General features: G+C 38.1%; 1 protein-coding gene across 2 annotated transcripts in view; it reads left to right on the top strand.

The window, feature by feature from the left end:
* The window catches only part of LOC115928003 (hormone-sensitive lipase-like), a 66,452-nt gene extending 42,710 nt beyond the window's left edge, over window positions 1-23,742 (top strand). For both annotated transcript variants that reach the window (XM_030994501.1, XM_030994496.1), the window contains 4 exons: window positions 2,497-2,658; window positions 18,005-18,149; window positions 18,668-19,632; window positions 20,796-23,742. In XM_030994501.1, the coding sequence (XP_030850361.1) occupies window positions 2,497-2,658; window positions 18,005-18,149; window positions 18,668-19,632; window positions 20,796-21,023 (1,500 nt within the window). In that variant the 3' untranslated portion in view covers window positions 21,024-23,742. The remainder of the gene's footprint in view (window positions 1-2,496; window positions 2,659-18,004; window positions 18,150-18,667; window positions 19,633-20,795) is intronic.

The following is a 23,742-nucleotide window of genomic DNA, read 5'->3' as shown; positions in this document are numbered from 1 at the left end:
CTAATGTCCTTCGGCAAGACATTCATCTACATTTTCCACACTCCACCCAGGTGATGTACATGTTGTAAACGGTATTAATTCTTTAAAGTGCAAGAGCGCTGTAATGGCAGCCATGTTAAAGCCAGGGTCATAATAATAGAGTGCCAGGAGTGGCAATGTGCCAGGTTATTGTCTATAGTTGCACAAATGAAGTCTGAAAGAATCTCAATATTCATAGATTGAAATAGATCGAAGGACAGGATTTACACATTAAAATCCAAGATGATTGTGTCACCAGAAGCCAGAAGTTCATTGACTATTTATTAAGTGCACTATTCATGGAGTCAATGCTCTCCATTCTCTCAGCATCAGATGCTTAATCTTGTCAATGTTTGCAGAATTTACATGACTGTATGTGCGGGCTTAGACTTGGAGACTCGGTTGCCTGTTTGTTTCATGTCTATTGAAGCAAATGAACTCATAAAATGAACATGTATCTCAAAATAGCCTACAATCAGAAATAAAACCATCTAAACCCCATATATTCATGGGTAAGATGTCACACGCTTCATTTCAATTAAGGAAATGAGTCTTAACATGTTTCTGCCTGGATGGCTCTCTCTCTCTCGGCAATTTATTGGTAACTTGTAACCATGGCAACCTTTTAACAATAACAGTCTCCATGTACGTGCCGAACGGGCGAAAATTTGTTTGTCCAATTGATCATAGGATGAATCCTAGTCATCTAAACGCAGCAAGGGGATTGATCGAGAGCCTCACATTTCTAGGTCGATGATGAAGACGATGAAAATAAGGGTGTTATTGTTCAGCTGTATGGGTAGATCTATGCACATCTTTATTTAGCCTAGCTGCGCGGAGTTAAAAATAAACCTGTTATCTGGTTTAATACCGCTTTTTCTGAAATGTGATCGTGTTAAAATGAAATTTCATTTCCTATTTCTAATGTCTGGGGGCTAGACTCCTGTGGGAGATACATGTAAACCTCGTTGGAGATTCTTAAATAATACTGACCTGGTTTAAGTATATTTATTTTTGTCCATCCTTTTAGATTTTTGTCTACAACATTACTGAGTTGGTTTTGCCTACAGTATTCCGGTTGATCAGAGATACTATTTTATTATTAATTCAATGAAGTAGTGTAATTGGGCATTGATCTAAAAGTGTTTTTAAATGGTGTAGACAATTACATTGTCTGTTTGGAATCAGAAGGGCTTTAACTCAGTTCATTTCACACAGAACTCAAGCTCTTCTGGCTCTAAGCGGACGATTCTCAACCACTTGTCAAATGTTTGAATATTTAATTTCATTTATTTCACTCTTTTTAAAAAACCTCAAAAGTATATACATGTTTGTTTGTTATGATGAACATAAGATAAAAGCAAGTGAGGATGCATAAAGGCCACAATTGGCTTGATTAGAATGATTCCCAAATAAATACATATCATAAACAAGATACAAACTTTGTATATAAACAAACAATGTATATACATTCTCAACAACAGAGGACAGAGGAAAGATATAGATAAGATATTAAGGTAAAGACAGTTACAGGAAGATAAGGAGAAAGAGAAGATAAGATAAAAGAATTTACAACTTGAGTTGAAGAGGTTTTATAACGTGTACATCAAGGAAACTGTGCATTGGTCTGCACCTACATGTTGGATCCCAATGAGATGCGTAAGGGAGCGGAGAGGGTTGATGGTCATCATGATTAAAATAGACTTCCCCCCTCTAGGCACAGGTGACTCCCAAGCAATAATAACATTCTGACTAGCTTCAAGGGGCAATAGTATGTAAATATTGACTGGGATAATCCAAACTATATTGCCTAGCTACAATATATATGTGCACTTGCCCATACAGGTTCATCTAAGGACAAAGGTATATGGAGCTCCTGGTAGCAAAATAAAGACTATATGAAGGAAATAATGAGCAATTTGTTATGCAGTATTTTATCATCACTGTAATTGTCTATGCTTATGATTATTTATTTTAGTAAATTGATCTGTAAACATTTAACATTGAAAAAAGGAATATTGAATGTATGATAGATGCTTAATTTTTGTTTCTTAAGGAATGCATTCAAACAGATGTAATAATGAAAAGGAATAAAGCTGAGAGCCTTAAGGCCCGTAACTATCTATAAAAAGAGATATCACCCGTCCGGCTCTTGACAAACAAAGTGGTAAATCCATTATATTTCTATATGTTAGTGCTGTAAATTATTATTGTCTCTCTCTTACATTCTCATTCTCTCTATCTCTATAAAAAAAAAAATTCTCTCTCTCTCACTCTCTCTCTCCCCCTACTCTCTCTCCCCCTCTCTCTCTCCCCTCTCTCTCTCTCTCTCCCCTCTCCTTCTCTCTTTACCCTCTCCTTCTCTCTCTCTCTTTCTCTCTCTCTCTTTCTCTCTCTCTCTGTCTCTCCCCCTCCCTCCCTCCCTCTCTCTCTCCCCCTCTCTCTCCCTCCCCCTATTTCTCTCTCTCTCCCTCTCAGGGATGGTTGAATGAAGCTGAAGAGATAGCTTTCCAGCAGATGGGTAAGAGCTCCAAGAAAGCCAAACAAAAGATAGAGAAACCTCCCAGCCCCATGTCTAAAGGTCTTCTTATACACATCCATGGAGGAGGCTTTGTAGCACACACATCCAAGTCACACGAGGTATGTATAACATGTAGTTCTGTTTGTGGGTTTATTTGTTTGTGATGATGTCTATTTCTGTATTTTTAGCAAGGTATAAGGTAATTTGTAGCAGAATTGCAACCAAGGATGGGAAAGAGAAGAAGAGGAAGGCAGAAGAGAAGATGGAGAGATGACCTAACATCATACATGGGAACGGCCGCTTGGACTAGGACAGCTAGAGACAGAAGAGAATGGAATGTTATGAGGAGGGCTTTGTCCAACGTCTGGATGAACTATAGCCTGATAGATAGATAGAAAGTAATTTGTTTTCATTTTGATGTTCTGAAAAGTTTTGACGGCATGCATCTAACCTGCTTTAGCGACCGCCTTGATAGAAAGACCACCTGCCTGTAAAGACCAAATTCAACCTTTGACCTTACTCTACCAAATATCTAATCTTGACCCTGAACCAAGCTAAACTGGCTCAATGGCCATTTTTGTGTTGATGCAGCAAACTTTTGTTTTTCATTTATCTGATGACGTAAAGTGTAATTTGTGTTGCATTTCTGTGCATACATTTTATAACCATGATAACACCTAGCTCAGTAAATGTCTGCAGGTTTTTTGTTGCTCACAGTTCCCATTCATTTACACATTTTAAAAACAGTGGTGTATTTTTTGCGCATATCTGAACGACCCTCAAAACCCCATGATAGCCCTATTCCTATCCCTATATCTTTGAAGAAACAAAGTCCAGGGGAGTGTTTCACAAAATTGGTCATCAGTGACAAAAGACAGTTTTTGTTAAAAAAGCTAGTGAAATCCTTGGTTCTAATTGGTTAACAGCAGATTTGTCACTGATTTTTGTCATTTGTAATTGAAGGCTTTGTGAAACACCCCCAGAGCATGCACTATGTCAGATAAGCTGCTGTGTTCATATCTAAAGTAGATAGTAAAGAATCTTTTTTTTTTGGTATTTATTTTTTAACATTTTTTTTATTGGGTACTCAACATAAAAACCAACAGTCATGTACAGGAATGTGAAATGACAAAAAAATCATGAAGACCACTAAAACTCAAATACAACTTTTTCTTTTAATTAGGCTTAACTTGTCATGCTTAGCTGCAATTACATATTCAGATTTAGACTTAATTTTATATCAAAAGATATAAGCCCATGAAAATTTTGTTTTTCTTTCTTTAGGGTAAAGACCAGTATTGGAAACGCCCCAATTTCACAAAATGAAATGGAAGCTCTTATTACCAATCATGTGAAAGAATATGTTTTGAGTAATACATGATGATAAAGATTTTGCCGGGAAACCGCCTACTAATTAAATATTTGGTAAATTAGTCTATCTACATGGTCTGTGAGAGATAAACGCACATGTCGCGCACGTGTGCGTATAGTCCCGTATACATCTTTCTGTGTACAGTGCTTGTAACTTTACGAAGACTGGGCCATATTTCTTGTCATTTTGATGATTCCAGAACCTTGCAGTACACACCAATACTTATATGCTAGATAATCAACCTTTTCTGATCAATTCCACAACGTTTCTTTCACAATGCAATCGCATGACCATTACTGGTCTTTACCTTTAAATTTGCTGCAATATATGTAAAATCTGGTACACAATAGGAAGATAAAAATTGATGTTGGTTACAGTGATCATGATGCTGGACTGCTGAGAAGACATGTATGTTCTTACTCATTCATTTTGGTTCTTACTGGTTCCTTCTGGTTCTGAGTGGTTTTTACTGGTGGTTTTGAGTCCATAACAATTTGGATATGTGACATTGCATTAGACGGGATTCCCCTAAAACATAAAATGTGATTAGAGAAGTGAATTTCATTCTAGAGCATTGTATTATAGAGGTAATGGCATACTCAGGGGGCTCAGGGGCACAATCCCCATCCCCCATGCCAATAAGACAGAGAGGAAACGGGGGGGGGGGGGGGGGGAGAGAAGCAGAAATAATATCAGGAAGAAAAGGGGGAGGAAGTTGATCTTTTACTATTATATTTGTTTGCTTTTCTTTTTGCTTGTGACATAATTTTTTGGATGTTTGCATCCCCCCCCCCCTCCCTGCCAACCAGAGATACGTTGATATGCCTCTGAGAAGATGGCTGTGAAATATATCTCAATGTTACATGATGTAGAGGCAGGCAAAGGTGATTGCATTGCCCTGCCAACCCCTCTCCTATGATAGAATAACACTTTCAGCAGTGTTTACAGAAATTCAACCCTTCTCCAAGTTTCTTCCTGTAAGGCACATCTTTTCTTTCTCTTTGAATTCAAGATTCAAGCTCCCTGGCGAGGTTCTGCTTTTTCAATTATCTTTAATGATTTTATTCCATTTCAATTGATTTGAGTCAAATAGCAACCAATCTTTACCAGAAGGGAAAAAATAAATTGTCTGATGAGAGATAGAAGGGGTCAACTCTGTTCCATAAGCAAAGTTCAGTTTCTGTAACGTAATAGATGGATTGAGAAAAAGACAATAAGATAGAGAGGTATATATGTTGGTAGATGGGGGGGGGGGGGGGAGGGTGCAAGCGAAAGAGAGGGGGGAGAGAGAGAGAGAGATAAAGGAAGGGAGGGGGAGGGGGAGAGAGGGAAATTAGAATGTAGTTGTTTGGCAAGTGAGAATCAAAAGAAGTAGCTGCACGCACCAAATCTGCTTTGTATACTTGTCTATCTGCACATTTGTCATTATCAAAAGCTGTAGTTTGATACAGAAAACTTTTCATTCGTTGGGGGTGATTAGAACATGTAATTTTTGTTTCTAACCAACCTTAATATTTAGAAGGCAATCTGTGATCCACTCCTGTGGACTCTCTCAAGCCAGGTGATTCTTCACTGGGTTTTTTGCTGCCTGCTGCCTCAAGATAATAATAATAAATAATACATTATATTTATATAGCGCTTATTATGTATTATGTATTATTATTATTATTATTATTATTATTATTATTATTATTATTATTATTATGTATTATGTGAAAGAACCTTTCAAACTTTGTGGGTGGATCCATTATCATCTTGTTTCTGTAGGGATTTCAGTTTTCTCTCAGAATGACAAACTGTTCATTTGAGGAGAGAGATTTTCATCACCTTTATCCTTTTTTTTAGATAACTTTTACTCCCACACTAATAAGCTAATCTATCATTTTAGTCCAAAGAAAATTGGATTTATAGCTTATTATCTTCTCAATCCATCAGACTGCTTGCCCCCGCATCTCTTTACATGCTATCATGTCATTGGATATCTTTGTTTTGACATGAAATAAAGAAGATTCAGAGCAAATCTAGACCAGTATATTTACTTGCAGAACCTGTTCATAAAGACCACCAGCTGCAAGTAAAGACTTCATCGTATCTCTCTTGTGCAGTCTTTATATGCACGTTTCACTGTATTAAAGGACCCTGTATAGAAAGACCACCTGCCATTAAAGGCCTTTCTTGTATCTCCCATGGGTGGTCTTTGTATACAGGTATCTTTGTATAATGGAAACTGTTCGTAAAGACCACCTGCCAATGAAGACATCAACCCTTATCTCCCTGCAGCAGTCTTTACAATGTTGACTGTATGAAAAGGAACCTGTATATAAAGACCACCTGCCAATGAAGACCATTCTTGTGTTTCCCATGAGCATTCTTTGTGTACAGGCTTATAAGCAATAAAGGAACTTGTTCATAAAGACCACCTGCCCATGAAGACCATTCTTGTGTTTCCTATAAGCAGTCTTTACCTAAAGGTTTCTCTGTATTGACAGAATGGCTACTCTCTTTGCCTCACAGCAATTCTATAGTTTCACTGTATTAACGGACCCTGTATATAAAGACCTCATCTCCCCTCTCTCTCTCTCTCTCTCTCTCTCTCTCTCTCTTCCTCTCTCTCCCTCTCTCTCTCCCTCTCTCTCCCTCTCTCTCTCCCTCTCTCTCCCTCCCTCCCTCTCTCCCCCTCTCTCCCCCTCTCTCTCTCTCTCTCTCCCTCTCTCTCCCTCCCTCTCTCCCCCTCTCTCCCCCTCTCTCTCTCTCTCTCTCCCTCTCTCTCCCTTCCTCTCTTTCCCTTTTTGCAGTATTAGGGTTTCACTGAATTAAAGAGACCATATTTTATCTTCCTTGATCGATGTTTATCTCTAGGAGTCTCTGTACTGCCAAACTAGATACCGTCTGTGCCTTAGAGCAATTCATCTCATCACCCTCCCAATCTAGTCTCATGTATCAACCCTCCTAGCCACTAGATAACACTCTGCAATACTTCAAGAGCCTACTTCATACGTTACATGGTCAACCACCACCTCAGGAACATGCAATGTGCATGTGCATGTAGCAAAATGTGGTGGTTTAATACATGTAGTACTTACGCAGCTGTGTCTGTGTTTTATTATAAGGCAATCTAATCTTTGTAATGAGGTCATTTGTATAAAAGCAGATAAATAAAAAAACAGAATGGCTAAAGTTTGAATTAAATCGGACCAATGATAGGAAAGTTATGGAAGTTATGAATGTTTTTCAAAAAAACATTTTCATGACTCGGCGCGCGAGCGACGGTATAACACACATACAAGGTATAGCGTTTTTTTGAAATCTAACACGTACATTGTGCGTGAGAGCATTTTCAGAGCCTCGAAATGCGTGATGTCACTGATACATGGTAGCTCTGCAAATATATGAGATCACTTTTAGTCTGTGGGAACACAATTTGAAGAGCCCATTCCTATAATGATTACAAATTTTTAAAATACTCAACTTTCTCATTTTTCTTTTGGTCTTCATTCAAACTTTCACCAGTCTGCTTTCTCTGAATGTCTGCTTTTCTCTCTGTGGAGTAGTTTGCTATCAAGGTTGGACTTCCCTTTGAGTAGTTTACCGGCTAAGGTTTGAAGAAGGCTTTAGGTTTGGCCCTTGTCTCCCATACTCCTATATCCTGTATGGAGACACCGGCCACGCATATGGCACAGTAAAAGAGGAGCAGCTAGCTAACTACATGCCCATCTATTCATTTTGGTGTACTGGAATGAAGTATACTATAAGTACTCTATTGTCTATATTACACGAGGACTGAAATGAGCACCAGTACACCATCTGCTAAGAGCTGAGAGCTAGAGACTCCCCCCCCCCCCCCCCTGGTAGAAGAACCCTCATTTTGAGAGTTACACTTTTACTATAATCCCCTGTTAGCTATTTACAGTAAAATAACAAAACACAAACAAACTCCAATTCCAAGACCTTCATCTCATTAAATAAATGACCAAATGTTGAGGTATTCTTCTGCCGAGCATATTTTGCAGTTTGAATGAATTTGATAGGATTGAAAAATCTCTTTTGAATCTAAATGAACCAGGGCCCCATTTCACAAAACTTGTCATCAGTGACAAATGACAGTTTTTGTTAATATGAGCTAGTGAAATCCTTGCTTCTGATTGGTTATCAGCAGATTTGTTACTGAAAAAGGGCTTTGTGAAACGGGTCCCGGGTGACCTGAGAGCCGATTCTAAAAAAATCAGATGCAATGAAACCTGTTGGTGAAGGCTCTCCATAATGGGAAACAGGAATAGAGTGTCAACTGTACACGTAGATGTAGATATACTAGAGAGATGGCCTTTCTGGACAGGCTCAGCTTCACTTATTTCCTTCTATTGCTGACCGCTATAGTCAGGTGGCCTTTGGCAAGGCATTTATCTACATTTGCCACTCCATACCCCAGAGATAAATGGGGACCCAGTAGGATGACTAAATTATTTGTGTTAGTAATTGCCTGTGCCTTAACAGTGACTATATTGTAGGAATGCTCCCCAGGGAGTGGAGATGGTGCACATTGTGCGTGAATGAATCTGATGACCGGGGTAATAATATCTGTAAAGCGCTTAGAGACAATATTCTGTATAAATCCAGATTTGTATTATTATTATTTATTGAGAGATGGCCACTAACAAAAACTTACATTGTAGAATGATCTGAGGGGAAATGAATCCTAATAATAGTAATATCAGTGACATCATGACATGTATGTTGTTGGTTTGTCAGCTAAAATGGGTTTGTTTGTTCACATCCTGCTACGCCACTACTTGAGAAATATTTCCTCAAGGGATTTTACAAGAAGCAGCAGATCATAAAGAGATCAAGTCCCTTACCGGTCTTCTTGTGACTGTGCTTCAAGGAAGATTTTGTTTTCTGATTTGAATTCAGATTATTAAGTGAGCTTTGAGTGGCAGTATAAATATGAAGGGTTGCATCCGGCTGAATGTATGGTCATAGCTCTAGGATATGAGTTAATGTACAGGACTCAAAATAGGCCTGTCTTCACTAGCTCGAGATTGCCAAATATCCCGCTATTTGAACTATCAGGATCGCAAACTATCCAGCTAATTTGCGTCCTCATCAGCCCGAAGTTGCAATTAGTGGGATATTTGGTCGGGTTTGTCATCCCAAGATATATTAGGATAGTTTGCAAAATATCCCACTATTTGGCAAAATATCCAGCCATTTTTCCCGTGCGTCTTCACCAAACCAATGACTCGCACTATGCGCAAACGCTGAGCAACATACATCGAGCTAATTTCTCAAGGTCAAGTTTCAATTTTTTGAGGTCGAATCTCGAGGTGATGAAGATGCAATTTGTAACTTCGGGATTATTTCCCAAATCAGAAATAGCGCGCTATTTGGCAATCTCGAGATGATGAAGAAGCGTCTAATAAGCCATTCCTCTCTTACCTTTGACCATCCTACAGGGGTAATTTAAAGTCGTGTCTTGGTTGCTCAATAGCCCATATATCAACTGTAAAAATCTTGCAGTTTTTTATTGTTCCAAGTTTGTGCTGTTTACTTTGCTTTATATGACCACCGCAAGTGATGTTAGCAATCGTCTAGGTTACGCGGCTAGCCAATGCTCATGTAAATGAAACTTGAAGTGAAGGCTTTCATGGAAATATTTTGTTATGGAGATATTATCCTACATGTTTTGTATTACATCTTCATTGCTTCTGACTTTAAGGATTAGAATTGCCTTTGGTTTGTTGGGTTCTGATCTTTCTCCAGTCTGTCTGGGGGTTACAATATGGCAATCACTTGCCCCCCCCCCCCCCCCCCCCCTGGCCACAGAAAGAAGAAAAACAACAGGAGAGAGAACAAAAGCAAAAAGACATAGGGTGCGTTTAATCGACACTTTTTCACCCTAGAATCACGGTTTCTAAAGACGTTTAGTTTAAAACGCAATGCGTTCAAGCGATTTTTTCGTCGGTCGTAAAAATAAACGTGTTTGAAAACACAAACATGAAACGCTGAAAAAGATGCGTTTTGTATCATGATTCAAAAGAATCACGGTCGCTAAAATTCGATTGAACGGACGGAGTTCTCAATCATGATTGTATGACGAAGCCTCTTCCGGTTTGGGAAAAAACCGCGCGCCCGCTTTGCATGCAATTTGCGTTCACTATACCATCGTGGCCTGTTCCGTTATGTTATTCCTTGTTTTTCCTTCTATCATTTTTTCTTTCTGTTTTTCCTTATGTTATTCTTTGTTTCTTCCTTCTATTCTTATGTTATTCTTTGTTTTTTTCCTTCTATCACCTTTTCTTATGTTATTCTTTGTTTTTATCATTCTATCATTTGCTCTTTCTGTCTTTCCTTATGTTATTCTTTGTTTCTTCCTTCTATTCTTATGTTATTCTTTGTTTTTTTCCTTCTATCACCTTTTCTTATGTTATTCTTTGTTTTTATCATTCTATCATTTGCTCTTTCTGTCTTTCCTTATGTTATTCTTTGTTTCTTCCTTCTATACTTATGTTATTCTTTGTTTTTTCCTTCTATCACCTTTTCTTATGTAATTCTTTGTTTTAAGCATTCTATCAATTTCTCTTTCTGTCTTTCTTTATGTTATTCTTTGTTTCTTCCTTCTATCATCTTCTCTTATGTTATTCTTTGTTTTTATAATTCTATAACTTTCTCTTATGTTATTCTTTGTTTTAATCATTCTGTTACTTTCTCTTTCTATCTTTCCTTATGTTATTCTTTGATTCTTCCTTCTTTCACCTTCTCTTATGTTATTCTTTGTTTTAATCATTCTATCACTTTCTCTTTCTGTTCTTCCTTATGTCATTCTTTGTTCCTTCCTTTTTTCACATTCTCTTTCTGTCTTTCCTTATGTTATTCTTTGTTTCTTCCTTCTATTTTTATGTTATTCTTTGTTTTTTCCTTCTATTACCTTCTCTTTTGTTATTCTTTGTTTCTTCCTTCTATTCTTATGTTATGCTTTGTTTTTTCCTTCTATCACCTTTTATGTTATTCTTTGTTTTAAGCATTCTATCACTCTCTCTTTCTGTCTTTCTGTCTTTCCTTATGTTATTCTTCGATTCTTCCTTCTTTCACCTTCTCTTACGTTATTCTTTGTTTTAATCATTCTATCGACTTTATCTTTCTGTCTTTCCTTATGTTATTCTTTGTTTCTTCCTTCTATCACCTTCTCATTCTTTGTCTTATTATTGCGATCTATGCTCAAAACAGCAGTCGACAGTCGGCCGTAAACAATTCCAGAAAGCGCGCGCCGAAGTTCCTGGGCCATACTGCGCAGTGTGATGCGCAGTGGTTTGGCTCGCAATGAGCTAGAATCAGCGTTGATGAAAAATCGCTTGAACGCAAACCGCAGTGACCTTGCTTTTTGTAACGGCGTTTTGAATTGTGATTCATGTTTGTGATTCTAGCTTCGAAAATTCGATTGAACGCACCCCTAGAGGAAGAAAGGGAGCAAAAATAGTATAGAAATAATGACTGCTATGAGAGACATAGTTGTTCTTATATGCTCAAGGGGAGTTTACATCACGTGCTATCGCCCCAAGGCATGCCGAGGGGTGCCGAGGGGTGCTGAGGGGTGCTGAGGGGTGATAGCACGATGTAACCTCCCCAGGAGGCTATAAAAACAACTATGCCTCAAATATTAAAGCAGTCATTATAACTTTTATATACCGAAAAGGGTCATACATGTGCGACTTACCAATCATGGTAATCCAGTTTTTTTTACGCTATCAAGACCTAGTCTTAATAGGATGTCTGATCGTGCACCACTCAAGTTTGAGTGCTATTAATAGTCTTGTGAATGTTTACTTCATCCACCAAGTACAAACACCCACCGGTACACAGGAGTTGCCGGTAACCCCTCCCAATATAGTTTGCCGTTACAGAATCTATTTTTGACACTTTACAACAATTCCTAAAGCCTTGAGCAGAGCCTAACTCTGTCAGTCTCCAGGCTGTGTACAATACAGAGCCTATGCAGTATGCTGTCTGTCAGCCTAGTCTCACAGTGCAGACAGGGGTCTGTGGCTGCAGACTACTCCCAGGCCCTGGTTACTGAGATGAGTGTTGGTGAGCTGCAGAGCTCGAATGCTATCAAGATGACGTTCGGTTGTCAGTATCATGAAAAGGAAATTGAGATATTTTTCACCATCTTCATCTGACTGGTATCTAGCTCATGATCGATCTTCATTACCACCCTCTTCATCATCCTCTTCATCATCCTGTAAGTGATGCGCTTCTTTTGTGCCTTGTCCGAATGACCTCTCATGGTTTTGAGTGGTACATTCACACCCAGCTCCCTTCTCACCTAACGCAGGGAATATTTAACCTATTTTCCTCAGGTAGCGGAAATCAGACAGGCCTGTGCTAGAAATTCCTTTGTTTTTCTTAATTATCGCCCGCAAAAACTCATTCTAGATGCTGCAGGGACTAATGACATCTACTGGAGCCAGAAAGGCTTTAACTTCTGTTTTTTAACAAAGAGGTAACTCCCCTCTGGCCCTCAAGAGATAAGTACAAATCAAGTAAAACGCCATGGGCAGGGTAGTGGTATGATTTACATGCTGTATTTTGAATGCAAGAAAACTAGTTTTGGATTGTCGTGTTGTGATCGTCCTAGATTGTGCTTGCTTAGCTTACTTTCTCATAACATGATAGCGTCTGTTTGGAGCCAGAGGGTGTTGTTCCTATCCCTTTATCACTGTGCTAATGCCCTTTTGGCTTTGACGAGATGATGTGATGAGAGGGAAAAGGAGAAGAGAAAAAAGAAGAGAAAAAAGAAGAGAATGTTTTGTTGAAGGTAAATGGAGAACCAGAGTGTGTGTTGGTGAAGCAAAACAAGAGATTATAGTTTAGAGGTTGACAGAGAGAGGGGGAGGGGATAGGGAGGAGGTGGGGGAGGGAGACGGGGAGAGAAAGAGACAGACAGAAAGAGAGAGAGAGAGAGAGAGAGAGAGAGAGAGAGGGAGTGGAGCGAGGGAGTAGAGGGAGGGGGGGGGGGAGACACACACACAAAGAGACAGACATAAAGAGACACAGAATAAGAAAAGAGAGGGGGAAGAGTTAATGTATTATTTCTGTTATTGTCCTCTTGGTAATAATTGCAGGTTTAATTTCATAGTTTGGTTTTACAGTGTATTTACCAACCATATCAACTAAATTTTGAAATTGATCAAACTTTAAAAAAAAAATTGAAAGCGGTTACTGTGCTTATGTGTACGTGTATATCCAGTTCTAGACTATTTGTGCAGTCAAGGCTAATTTGAAATTCAGCCATTATGTATTTTAATTACTCATATTTGGTGACAAATTTGATGTAGTTCCCTGTTTTGAGTGGCTGTTATCATATTTCTGCAGGTATCTCATTTGGATACTACATGTAGTTATACTAGTCACTCAATACATCTAAAGGAGCTATTGGTTTGTGTGTGATACACCCTTTCCCAATCACTTCAAATCAGTTTCTCTCCCAGTGCAATCGCTTGACCGGAGCTCTACTGAATCTTTATCGTTGATTCTTCCCTTTAAACTCTTGTCTCTAGTATTCTCAATGGGAAAGCCAAGTGGTCAGCTCAGCTTGAGAGAGGTTTGAGCGATAGCCCAGAGGCCCAATTTAAGGATTTCTGTCTCAATGTTTTTATTCTAAAATCAAGTACGACATTGACAAAAATACACTTTAGATTCACATGGAACAACACAGACCATAATCATTAAAATATTACTGTGATTGTAGGTTCAGGGACTGTTTGACCCTTTATCAAATGGAATTGATATGCCTGGGGGTGTTTCACAAAGATCCTAAGTTAATTTTATCTCTAAGTTAGACTTAACAATTGTGGAAAGCCGTTAGCATCTCTGAAAATATGGTGTACAAGTTATTTTAAAGGGCATAACATGTTGATTCAAATCATTCATATTTTCTTTTATCAAGGAGATTTCATGTTCTTGATGTGAAATTAATGAAAAGTCTAAAATTCTAGAATCTTTGCCTTTGAATAATTTTTTTCTAAAGGCTACAAATGGTTCTTCATAATGTTTAAGTCCAACTTAGAGTTAAGGTCGAGTTAGGATCTTTGTGAAACACCCCTCATGTCTTGTGTATGCCCTGCTATACTGTGATTCTTATGAGGCACTTCTAAAATCTAAATAAAGATTTATGATTGAAGATTCTTCTTTTCTGAAATGCCATTAAAAGGGCTAATGTGTACAGAGGATGCTGAGCTAGCCAGACAGCCAGTCACCCTCAGGCTGTTGTATTAACTCAAACCTCTACATGAAATTAGACACATATTCAAAGGCCTGTTTTCATCAGACCAAGTTGGCCATATAGCCCGCTCTTTTGTTACAAATCACGTTTTCATCAGCTCGAGCTCGAGCTCAAGAAATACGCTCAGTGTTCACGCATAGTGCGAGTCTTTGGGCTAGTGAAGACGGACCACAAATGGCAGGCTATTTTGCAAACTAGCCCAAGATATCTTGGGAAGATTTCCCGAGCAAATAGCCCACTAATTTCCCGGATCAGAAATAGCGGGCTATTTGACCAACTCGGGCTGATGAGGACAGGCCTATAGGATGTAATTTCACTCTACATGTTAGTAGGAGGGTTCAGCTGAATTTCAGGGCAATCATGTTAGCCTACATCAAGAACTCTTCCATGTAACATTCAGATTTAAGAGACATGGATGAGGAGCTGTAAACAAAACTCTTCCACATTTAACATTAAAGGGATCGTTTAATAATGTTAAATCTGAGATGCACGGCCCTACGTGTTATCAGTGTCTGTGATTTGGTGTTAGATTGAAGCCATAAAAAAATTGCGCTTCTAAATGATCATGAAGTGCCTCCAAAAAGTAAAAACCTCTGAGTGACCGGTTTTACCATACTCGTTTTCCACAATAGACTGTAGTGTTATGAAAACCATTTGGCAAATGCAAAATTTGATTTTGATTTTCAATCATAAATATGTTGATAATCAGACAGGCGATTGGCTTGTAAAAGTCATGGGGTACCTGACTGACTTAAAGGTTTACAATTACCATTGCAGCATGAGCTAAATCAAGGATTTTTTAAAAGGATCTAAAATGAAGTTACCGGATCCCTTTAAGAGACGTATAGTTACAGAGCAGTAAAAAGAACCACAAATACGTGGGTGTAATAAGGAATGTATAGCTCATGAAGCAACAAACCTTAAAACGTCTTCTTTTTTGTTAACAGAAAGAAAAAGCAAACATTGAACATTTGAAATAAGCTTTTGTGGTGAAATATCAATTTCATAAATGCAAATAAAAAAGATCTTGTGAAACAATGTTTTTCTATCAAACCATGGCAGAGCTTTTAGTTTGCGTAAAGCCTCTCTAAAGTGTTGGGAGCCCAACAAGTTTGATAGCAAACATCACTTCAATCGATAATGAATTGAAATAGGATATCGTTAAACACCGACTTCTGCAAGGATTTTTCAGAATAAATGTGTTTGAAGATGAATATTGATAAAATAATGAACAAGGTACATACTTGAGGTTTTCTGCATACAACACAAAACCTAAGTTTGTTATTCTTTCACCAATATTCGTCTTCAAACGCGTTTGTTTTGAAAATCCTTGCAGAGCTGAGTGTTATATGACATCCTCTTTCACATCATTACACAATTTAAGTGAAGTTTTGCCATCAAATTTGTTAGCGAATTTGGGGCTCCTAACACTTTAGAGGGGCTTCAAGGCACAAGTTATATCTCATTTAGGTATTAACAGAAAGACACTCACAATTCTTTTCATCAGTCTTGGTTTTCAATCAATGTTCATGAATCATGCAACAAATGAAGGCTATCATGCGTTTATAAGCTGATTGAACAAAATCTCAAAAACAGCCTTCCATGGTTATAAACATTTCAATCTGTTATGATAGTCATAATTGATTGAATCATCAATGAACCAAAATACATATTGGTGTCGGGGTGACCAATAAATCCTTCCTGACTATGTTTGTTTTCTAATTAAATCCAACCATTCCCAAGCACATGTAGAGATTATTCTTTCATAAGTGAATCCAAAACAATCAGGAAATCTATGAAATTTCTTCTCATTAATTTTCTCTTCTACTAGCACTATGCTTTAAAGAGAAGGTTGAGTTCTGGGAAAAGGTAAAAAAATAATTTGTGAGCGTTATCAATGTTATTATGCAAGGGTGGAAGAACATCAGATTAAACATGTTTCCTGAAAAGCATGGCTCTTCAAATGCCTTCATATTCTAAATACGACATGAAACATCGTAAAAATTGGGGGGGGGGGAGGGGGGTAGGTTTTTTTCGCCATGTGCTCGTGCAGTCCCATATGCATCATTCTGTGTACAGTGCTTGTAACTTTGCCAAGATTTGGCCAAATTCTTATCATTTTGATGATTCCAGACCCTTGCAATACACACAAATACTTATATACTAGATGATCAACCTTTTCTGATAGATTCCACACTGTTTTTTTCACAATGCAATCACGTGACTAGAACTTAACTTTATCTTTAAGTAGTCCAGTGAATTGCTTCAGGTTTAGTAAGATATTGTGTTTTGTCTTCACATTGTTGTAACATGCCTTTGAACACAGCCCTATATATTCACATTCTTATTGGCGCTATTTGAATTTTGTCAAAAGTTTTTACTCCAGTTTAAAAAAAAAAATTAATCTCAAGTTATTCCTTAGTTTCACGTTGTACTATTGTACTAAGCCTTACTGGGAACTACGCCATACAAGTTTTTATAAACTCCAGAGAGGAACCATGTTTGCCTCAAAGGAGGCTTTGACATTTTTACAAGATTGCAAGGATGTTTAGGAATTGACAAGAAAATACAAGAGAGAAGACCAATTATCAAGATTTCAATTTCATGAATTTAATCATGTTAATGACATAATGTCAACATCGCCTGTGGGGGAATTCCCTATGCACTGACTCCCATGTGTTGATGTGCCTATAGGGGACTTCCCTCTCTACCAAGTCACATGTGATGCTGCTGCTGATGATGATGATGATGATGATGTGCCTATAGGGGAAACTCCCTAATCACCAAGTCCCATAGGATGATGTGCCTATAGGGGGAATTCCCTGTTATTTGAGTCCCATGTGGATGTACATGTACTTTCAATGCTTGATTTGAGGACAATTGAATTCATTGGATTATTTGAAATGCCATTAGCGTTGTATAAATCTATGTTTGCTTTGTAAGGGGTTTAATGAACTTCAGTCTACTTGAAGCAGAATGATGAAAGGCATATATCAAATGAGGAGAGAAAAAAGAAATAATCTATACATTTAGTAGGAGAATGAAAAATGAGAATAGGCAAAGAAGAAGGATAAGGAGTTACATGTGAGAATGGAAAGAGTGAAGGAAATATGGATAATGAAGAAGCAGAGGAAGATGGTGTATATTAGATTATTAGGAGGTGTCCTGGGCCCCATTTCACAAAACTTGTGATCAGTGACAAATGATAGATTTGTTACAAGCTAGTGAAATCCTTGCTTCTGATCGGTTATCAGCAGATTTGTCACTGATTTTTTGTTGTCATTTGTCATTGACAAAAAATCTTTGTGAAACTGGACCCTGGTATAGTGGTTCAGTCATTTGATTCACTTGAATCTCAATCCAAGGGTAGAATCTCAGCCCGGTACTAATGTACTTTGGCAAGACATTAATCCACACTCCACCCAGGCACCCAGTTATGAATAGGTACCTGGGCCGCCATTTGCTGGGATAATACTAATTGCAGGGCCCTTGGGAAGAACAGCATGAAAGCTGATGAGGGTTTCCTGAGTAGTCTGATTTTGGTTCTATGACAAACATGTTGATGACAATTGCTACTTGGCAAATTTCCTATACCCTACCGAATTCCTGACATCAACTCTGGATAAAACATTCTGCTGAAACCTAACCCCAACCTTAACCTTAACCCTAGCCCTAACCCTAAGTCTAGCCCAATGTCTTTAAGAAAATAAGGCCTGAAACAAATGCTAGATTTTGGAAAACCACCCATCATCTTGGTTGATGATCTTAATAACGTTTCTATTTACTGATGATACTTTCTTGTCTTCCATTATAACAGATCTATCTGAGATCGTGGGCCAAGGACTTGGGTGTACCTATCGTCTCTATAGACTACTCTCTGGCTCCTGAACAACCCTTCCCTAGAGCCTTTGAAGAATGCTTCTTTGCCTACGCCTGGGCTGTCAAGAATGCACCTTATCTTGGTAAGATTTGTTATCATTAACTTCTCTTGTTTAATTTGTGTGCTGCTGGTTGATCCTTCAAATGATCTGAAATGTACCTTATTTATAGTCATTGGTTTTGTCTGCTTAGTCATGTGTATTATTTCTTATGAAGATCAGCCTTTATGTATTAAAAAAAAACATTGGATTCTCTCGGCTTGCTCAGAGTTCTCACAAAGGTAAATGAGCTACGATCAAGTTGTATGTATTACAAGATTGACCTTACTTGGAATTACACAAAAATTGTTTATAGTTTGTGGTCAAGTGCACTACTGTACCTGAAAGCGTCCGCACATGTATGAGAGGACTGGCAATACTTCAAATTAATTTTCAAGTTATTTGTTGTGTTAACATTGTAGGGTCTTGTCATTCATTGTCTTTATATTCAACATTCATTTTGTTTATTCTGTTGGATCAAATTACTTTAAAAAAAATCAATCTCAAGTTATTCCTTTCACGTTGTACGATCAAAATGTTTTTGTGTGTTTGTTATTTCCTAGGATCGACAGGAGAGCACATCTGCCTGGCAGGAGACAGTTCTGGTGGTAACCTCTGCACAGCTGTAGCTATGAGGGCAGCATCCTACGGTATCCAGGTACCCGATGGAATCGTCACCATGTACACACCCTTCGCGGTGCATCACTCCGCATCCCCATCCAGACTACTGTGCCTTCTAGATCCTCTCTTGCCGTTTGGGGTTCTGATGCGATGCCTCTCGGCTTACGTTGATCTCAAGGAAGAGTTCATGACGGAGGAGAAGGTGACGTCCATGGTGGACAACGCCAACGACCGCATCCTGGGATCCCCGAAGAGGTCTTCCATGAAGTCAGGTGAAGGTTCACCGGTCGTTGGAGAGAAAGAAGAGAAGAAGGTTGAAGAGGAGGAGAACGGTAACAGTACTAAAGTGGCCACGCCTACGACGACGAAGGAGGGACTCAACGGTGACATAATCAGTGACATCATCGTGCCACCATCATCAGACAGCGTCTCTTCGTTCATGGAGGAGGTACCTCCAACAGACATTGAGAAGTTAGAGCAAGTCAGTGATGCCATTGACAATGCAACGATAGGTCAAGGTGACGGTCAAACAGACACCAATGGTGAGCAGTCCAGTCCTGAAGCCATCGCCATCTTTGACCCTTCTCATCCTCCCAATACAGCTGATCATCCAAACAGTCTTCCTGCAGACATTGACGCCATCTCGTTGGACTCCAAACCTGAAGCGGATCGTGAGGAGGAGGACGAGGAGGACTCCGTGCCTCTATCACCAAAGAGCAGAGAAGATCTTCACCTTGATCTCAAAGAAGAAGGATTAGCAGGAGATGAAGAAGTCCAGACACCCACGTCCTTTGTGAATTCCCCCATCAGGGTGTTTAAGGACGCCCCTATCATGAGGAATCCTTACGTGTCGCCTCTCTTCTCCGATGAAGAACTTCTCAAGGGCCTTCCTCCCGTCCACATTATCGTAAGTCACTTCCTTTCTTAACCACTTATACGGTGCCATGTCTTTGGACAGTTGCCATTTAACCTTCAAGAATTAAGATATGACTACTACTGCTGCCATTGCTGCTGCAGCCTCTGCTGCTTTTGTTTACCTTGTGAAGCCTGATCAGTGCTGTGAGTCCTGAGAGAGTGAAGGAACCACCATACTAAGCCACACAAACTGGAAGTCAAAGGGCTTTGCCAAGATGCTTTTACTTTCTGCAGATTGTAATTAAGTTATTGCACAAAGCTATCCTTATCCAATTTATTTTCTATCTATTTTCCTCATTTCTTCTGACAATACACTGTCTGATTGCCTATATCTGAGAGGCATTGTCTGTCAAGTGAGAGACACTTTGGCTGCCTACTTAGGCAAGAACATTTCTATAGGGCCAATATTGAATTGAGATGGAAGTGGGGAGGATAAAGGCAGGACTTGTAAGTAAAACAGCATCTTGCGTTAGGGTCACTTACATCACAGATGATGCTCCTCACCAATGTGCAATTAAAAAACTATTGTTTAAAAAGAATTGAAGGAATTAGATGGTACTTGACTTGCATGTAAGTGCCTAATAGTAATAAATAGAGTCTCTGGTCATAGTTAATGCTTCTCACAAATGTGCAATGAAAACTAGTCCTTTATCAAACAGAATGAAGAAAGTATAGGTACTCTCAAATTGAATTGCACAAAATAATTACTTTTCTTTGATATTTGTGCAGATGGCATTATGTTAACAAGTTCCATTGAAATACAAGTACCTTTCACTGAAATAAAACATGAAAATATGTTCATGAAGTTTTTAGAAAAACACTAAAGGATTTCATAATTAGTCCTGGCTGCGAGAAAAAGAAGAAAGGATCTGTATACTACAGTACTACGATAGGTGATCGAGCATTTGCTTGTGCAGCCCCAAAACTCTGGAATAACTTGCCATTTGAAGTCAGGAAATCACCATCTGTAAATGTCTTTAAATCGAAACTGATCACACATCTTTTTAATTAACTGTAAATCTAAGCATATCAGGGTCTCTTGTAGCACAGTAGAATATATACTTAATGTTGGATAGTTTCTGTGCACTATAAATGTATTATTATTATTATTTGATCTTGTTTTAATGATTCTCCTTTTCTTTGTGTATCTCACAGGGTTGTGCTTTAGATCCGCTGCTAGATGATTCTATCAGCTTTGCTAAGAAGCTTCGTGGTATGGGCAAGCCTGTGTTCTTAGAGATAGTCAATCAGCTTCCTCATGGCTTTCTCAACTTCTCAACGGTCGGTAAGGAGTGCAAGGAGGCCTCCATGGTGTGTGTGAGACATATCATGCATGTACTCTACGGTTTCCAGGACAACGATTTTGAGAATTTAGGCGACTAATTTCAAATAGCTAGTGGAGCTACAAATCCAGAGAAAATGTCAAAAAGTCATTCTAAATTGTTTATCATGATGTGTTAGCGTGTGTTGTTTTGATTAGATAAATGTAAACAAAAGTGTAAAAACCTCACTGACAATTGTCATACGGTGGATTCACTAACACAGATATGCCTGAATGGGACTATGTATTCTATTGCTGGCCACAAGTAGACTGATTTATCAATCTTTCTTTGCTTATCACTGAGCTACTGTAGGAAACATATTATTATTATATATATTTTTTTCGTGGGGGGGGGGGGGGAGAGAATGTGAGGGTTAGTATACCATATGTGAACAAGTGTTTGCTGTAATTGAGTAAGATGGGGTATTAAACACATAGGCATAAGAGCCATGGGAAGGCCAGTTCACATCCATAGTTCTCATTGTACAAGATTTAAGCTGAGACACGCTTAAACCTGTAAGTTAGTCAAACACAACCTCCTTGTGCTATAAAAGCCAATGGTATTCAAGGTTTCATCTAATTTGTTGAATTAGAGATTATGATTGGCTAATTACAATCAAGTTTCCTTAATCACCAATTGAATGAGTGGCTTTGGCCAATCAAAATTGGTGTTTCTTGTGATTTATCAAATGAAGGATTCTGATTGACCAATCAAAATGGATTTTTGGTGTGACTGGTTGAAAGAGAGACTCTGATTGGCCATTCAAAATGGATGCTCCTTTTAAGTGACCAATCAGCAGAGGTTTCATGAGACTTACATGAAGTGGAGCTTTGTCAATTTGTAATTTGAGTTTAATCATAACTCAAAAATCTTTAACTTTCAGATTATCGTTAATTGTACATTTAGCATTGACCTCACTGCCTTGGCAGCATTTTTCTCTCATCTGAGCAATGTTATAGAGTCCCTTTAAGCACGATGGGGGTATCAAATATTTCTCAAATTTAGAATTTAAATGCAAGGAAAACTTCTTCTACTGTCCTTTTACGTAAAAATATTTGAAAGTTTACCCCAGTAATGAGGTGCTGCTCCCTTAACCCCCATTTAATCTTCCTCCTTTTGGGGCACACTGCACACACACACACATATGATTGGTTTTATACTGTACATTGGATATTACTCAGAAGCATATAAAAAGGATGAATTTGCTAAGCAATACAGCTTAGCCTTTGTGGATAGATTTATTATCTTATTTGATATGTAGACATTGTAGATGAGAATCAATATCACTTTATTACAGCTGCCTTGATTATATTTATTTTTTCTCAAGTTTGAAATAAAGACAAATATTTTATATATTTATGCATGCAAGAAAATATTTCTGAATGATACAGTCTGTAATTCTATAATATATTCATACTTTTACATGCTGTTTTTCTGTATAATTTGGTTCTGTGAGCTTAAGCTCTGTAAATTTCATTTTGTTGATTTGTATTAAGAGATGCAAGTATATAATGTATTCTGTTTGAACTTTTGATGATATTTGGGAACGTTTCAATATCTTTTGCAATGTTGTGTTTTGCATATGAAGCACATACTACTGTGTTCTATTTTTTGGGAGATTTTCTTATTTATTGCCTTAAACCGTGAGCATTTGGTGTACATGTTTATTTTTTTACAAGCAATTATGTTATTCTCATGAATTTATGATTGGCAATATGATTAAAGGCAAAATATTTTTGTAAATGGACCATTTTCAAAATGTATTCGAAAAGCGCCTCAGTACAAACCCTCAAGAAAGATTACCGAGAGTCCTTTTCAGGACTCCCCAATCCTCCCTCTCTCTCATATGGTGCACCCGCAAGCCTACTGTATATTCAAACTTATACACAATTTCTTCAAAACAAGCTATTACATTCACCTGTATATTATTATCTCAAAAGTCAGAACGCAAATTGCATTATTTAGTTGTTGCTAGGCCGGACACATATTTTGGCTTGCCCTACCTAGCAACACATACTGCATCCAGTTTGCATTCTGACTATTGTAACTGGTGAATAAATAGTTTGTACTGAGGCGCTTGAGAAAGATGTACACGTATACATGCATTACATTTGGTAACATTGTGAAAATGGTCTATTCAAACATTTTCAAATGTTGAAACATTTTATTTACAGATGTGTCTTCTTCTTTGTGTTAAATTCTGTTCAATAAGAGACCTTTGCCGGTATGACTCTGCGTTATAAAGGTATATACAGTATGTTTACAAAAATGATGTTGATCTGAGGATAAAAATGGCTATTGTGGATAGTTTTGCATAAGTTCTTTGAGACGTTGAAAACTGAAGTACTTGCAACATTTTCCATGTCTTAGACGTGAATTGAACAATTGTCACAGGTAAAAAATTTCCTAAGATGCGTCAGAAATAATTCATTCACAAGATATACACCATTTTAATGAATTTGTTAAACAAAAATATATATTTCATTCATAAAAACTCACTTCCCCCCTCTTTGAGGAACAGTTTATTATAGGATTTCTTTTTCTGTTTGTTCATTCCAAGCATTGGAAGTTTGTAATAGACTTTGTGGTATGATTTGTAACCCCTCCCATGCCTTGCATGGCAAACCCACCCAAGAATAAGAGGGTTCAACATTTTACCTGGACTCAGATTGGCAACAAATTCTTTCTAAAAAAAAACACGAAACCGTCATAAGAACAAGTTCATCAATATCTTATTAAAACTCATATTTACTGTCAAACATGCTTTTCAGTGGGTTGTT

The sequence above is a fragment of the Strongylocentrotus purpuratus genome, unplaced genomic scaffold, assembly GCF_000002235.5.
Source record: "Strongylocentrotus purpuratus isolate Spur 01 unplaced genomic scaffold, Spur_5.0 spur5_contig_851, whole genome shotgun sequence".
Lineage (NCBI taxonomy): Eukaryota > Metazoa > Echinodermata > Echinoidea > Camarodonta > Strongylocentrotidae > Strongylocentrotus > Strongylocentrotus purpuratus.
This window is presented reverse-complemented; position numbering and strand designations above follow the sequence as displayed.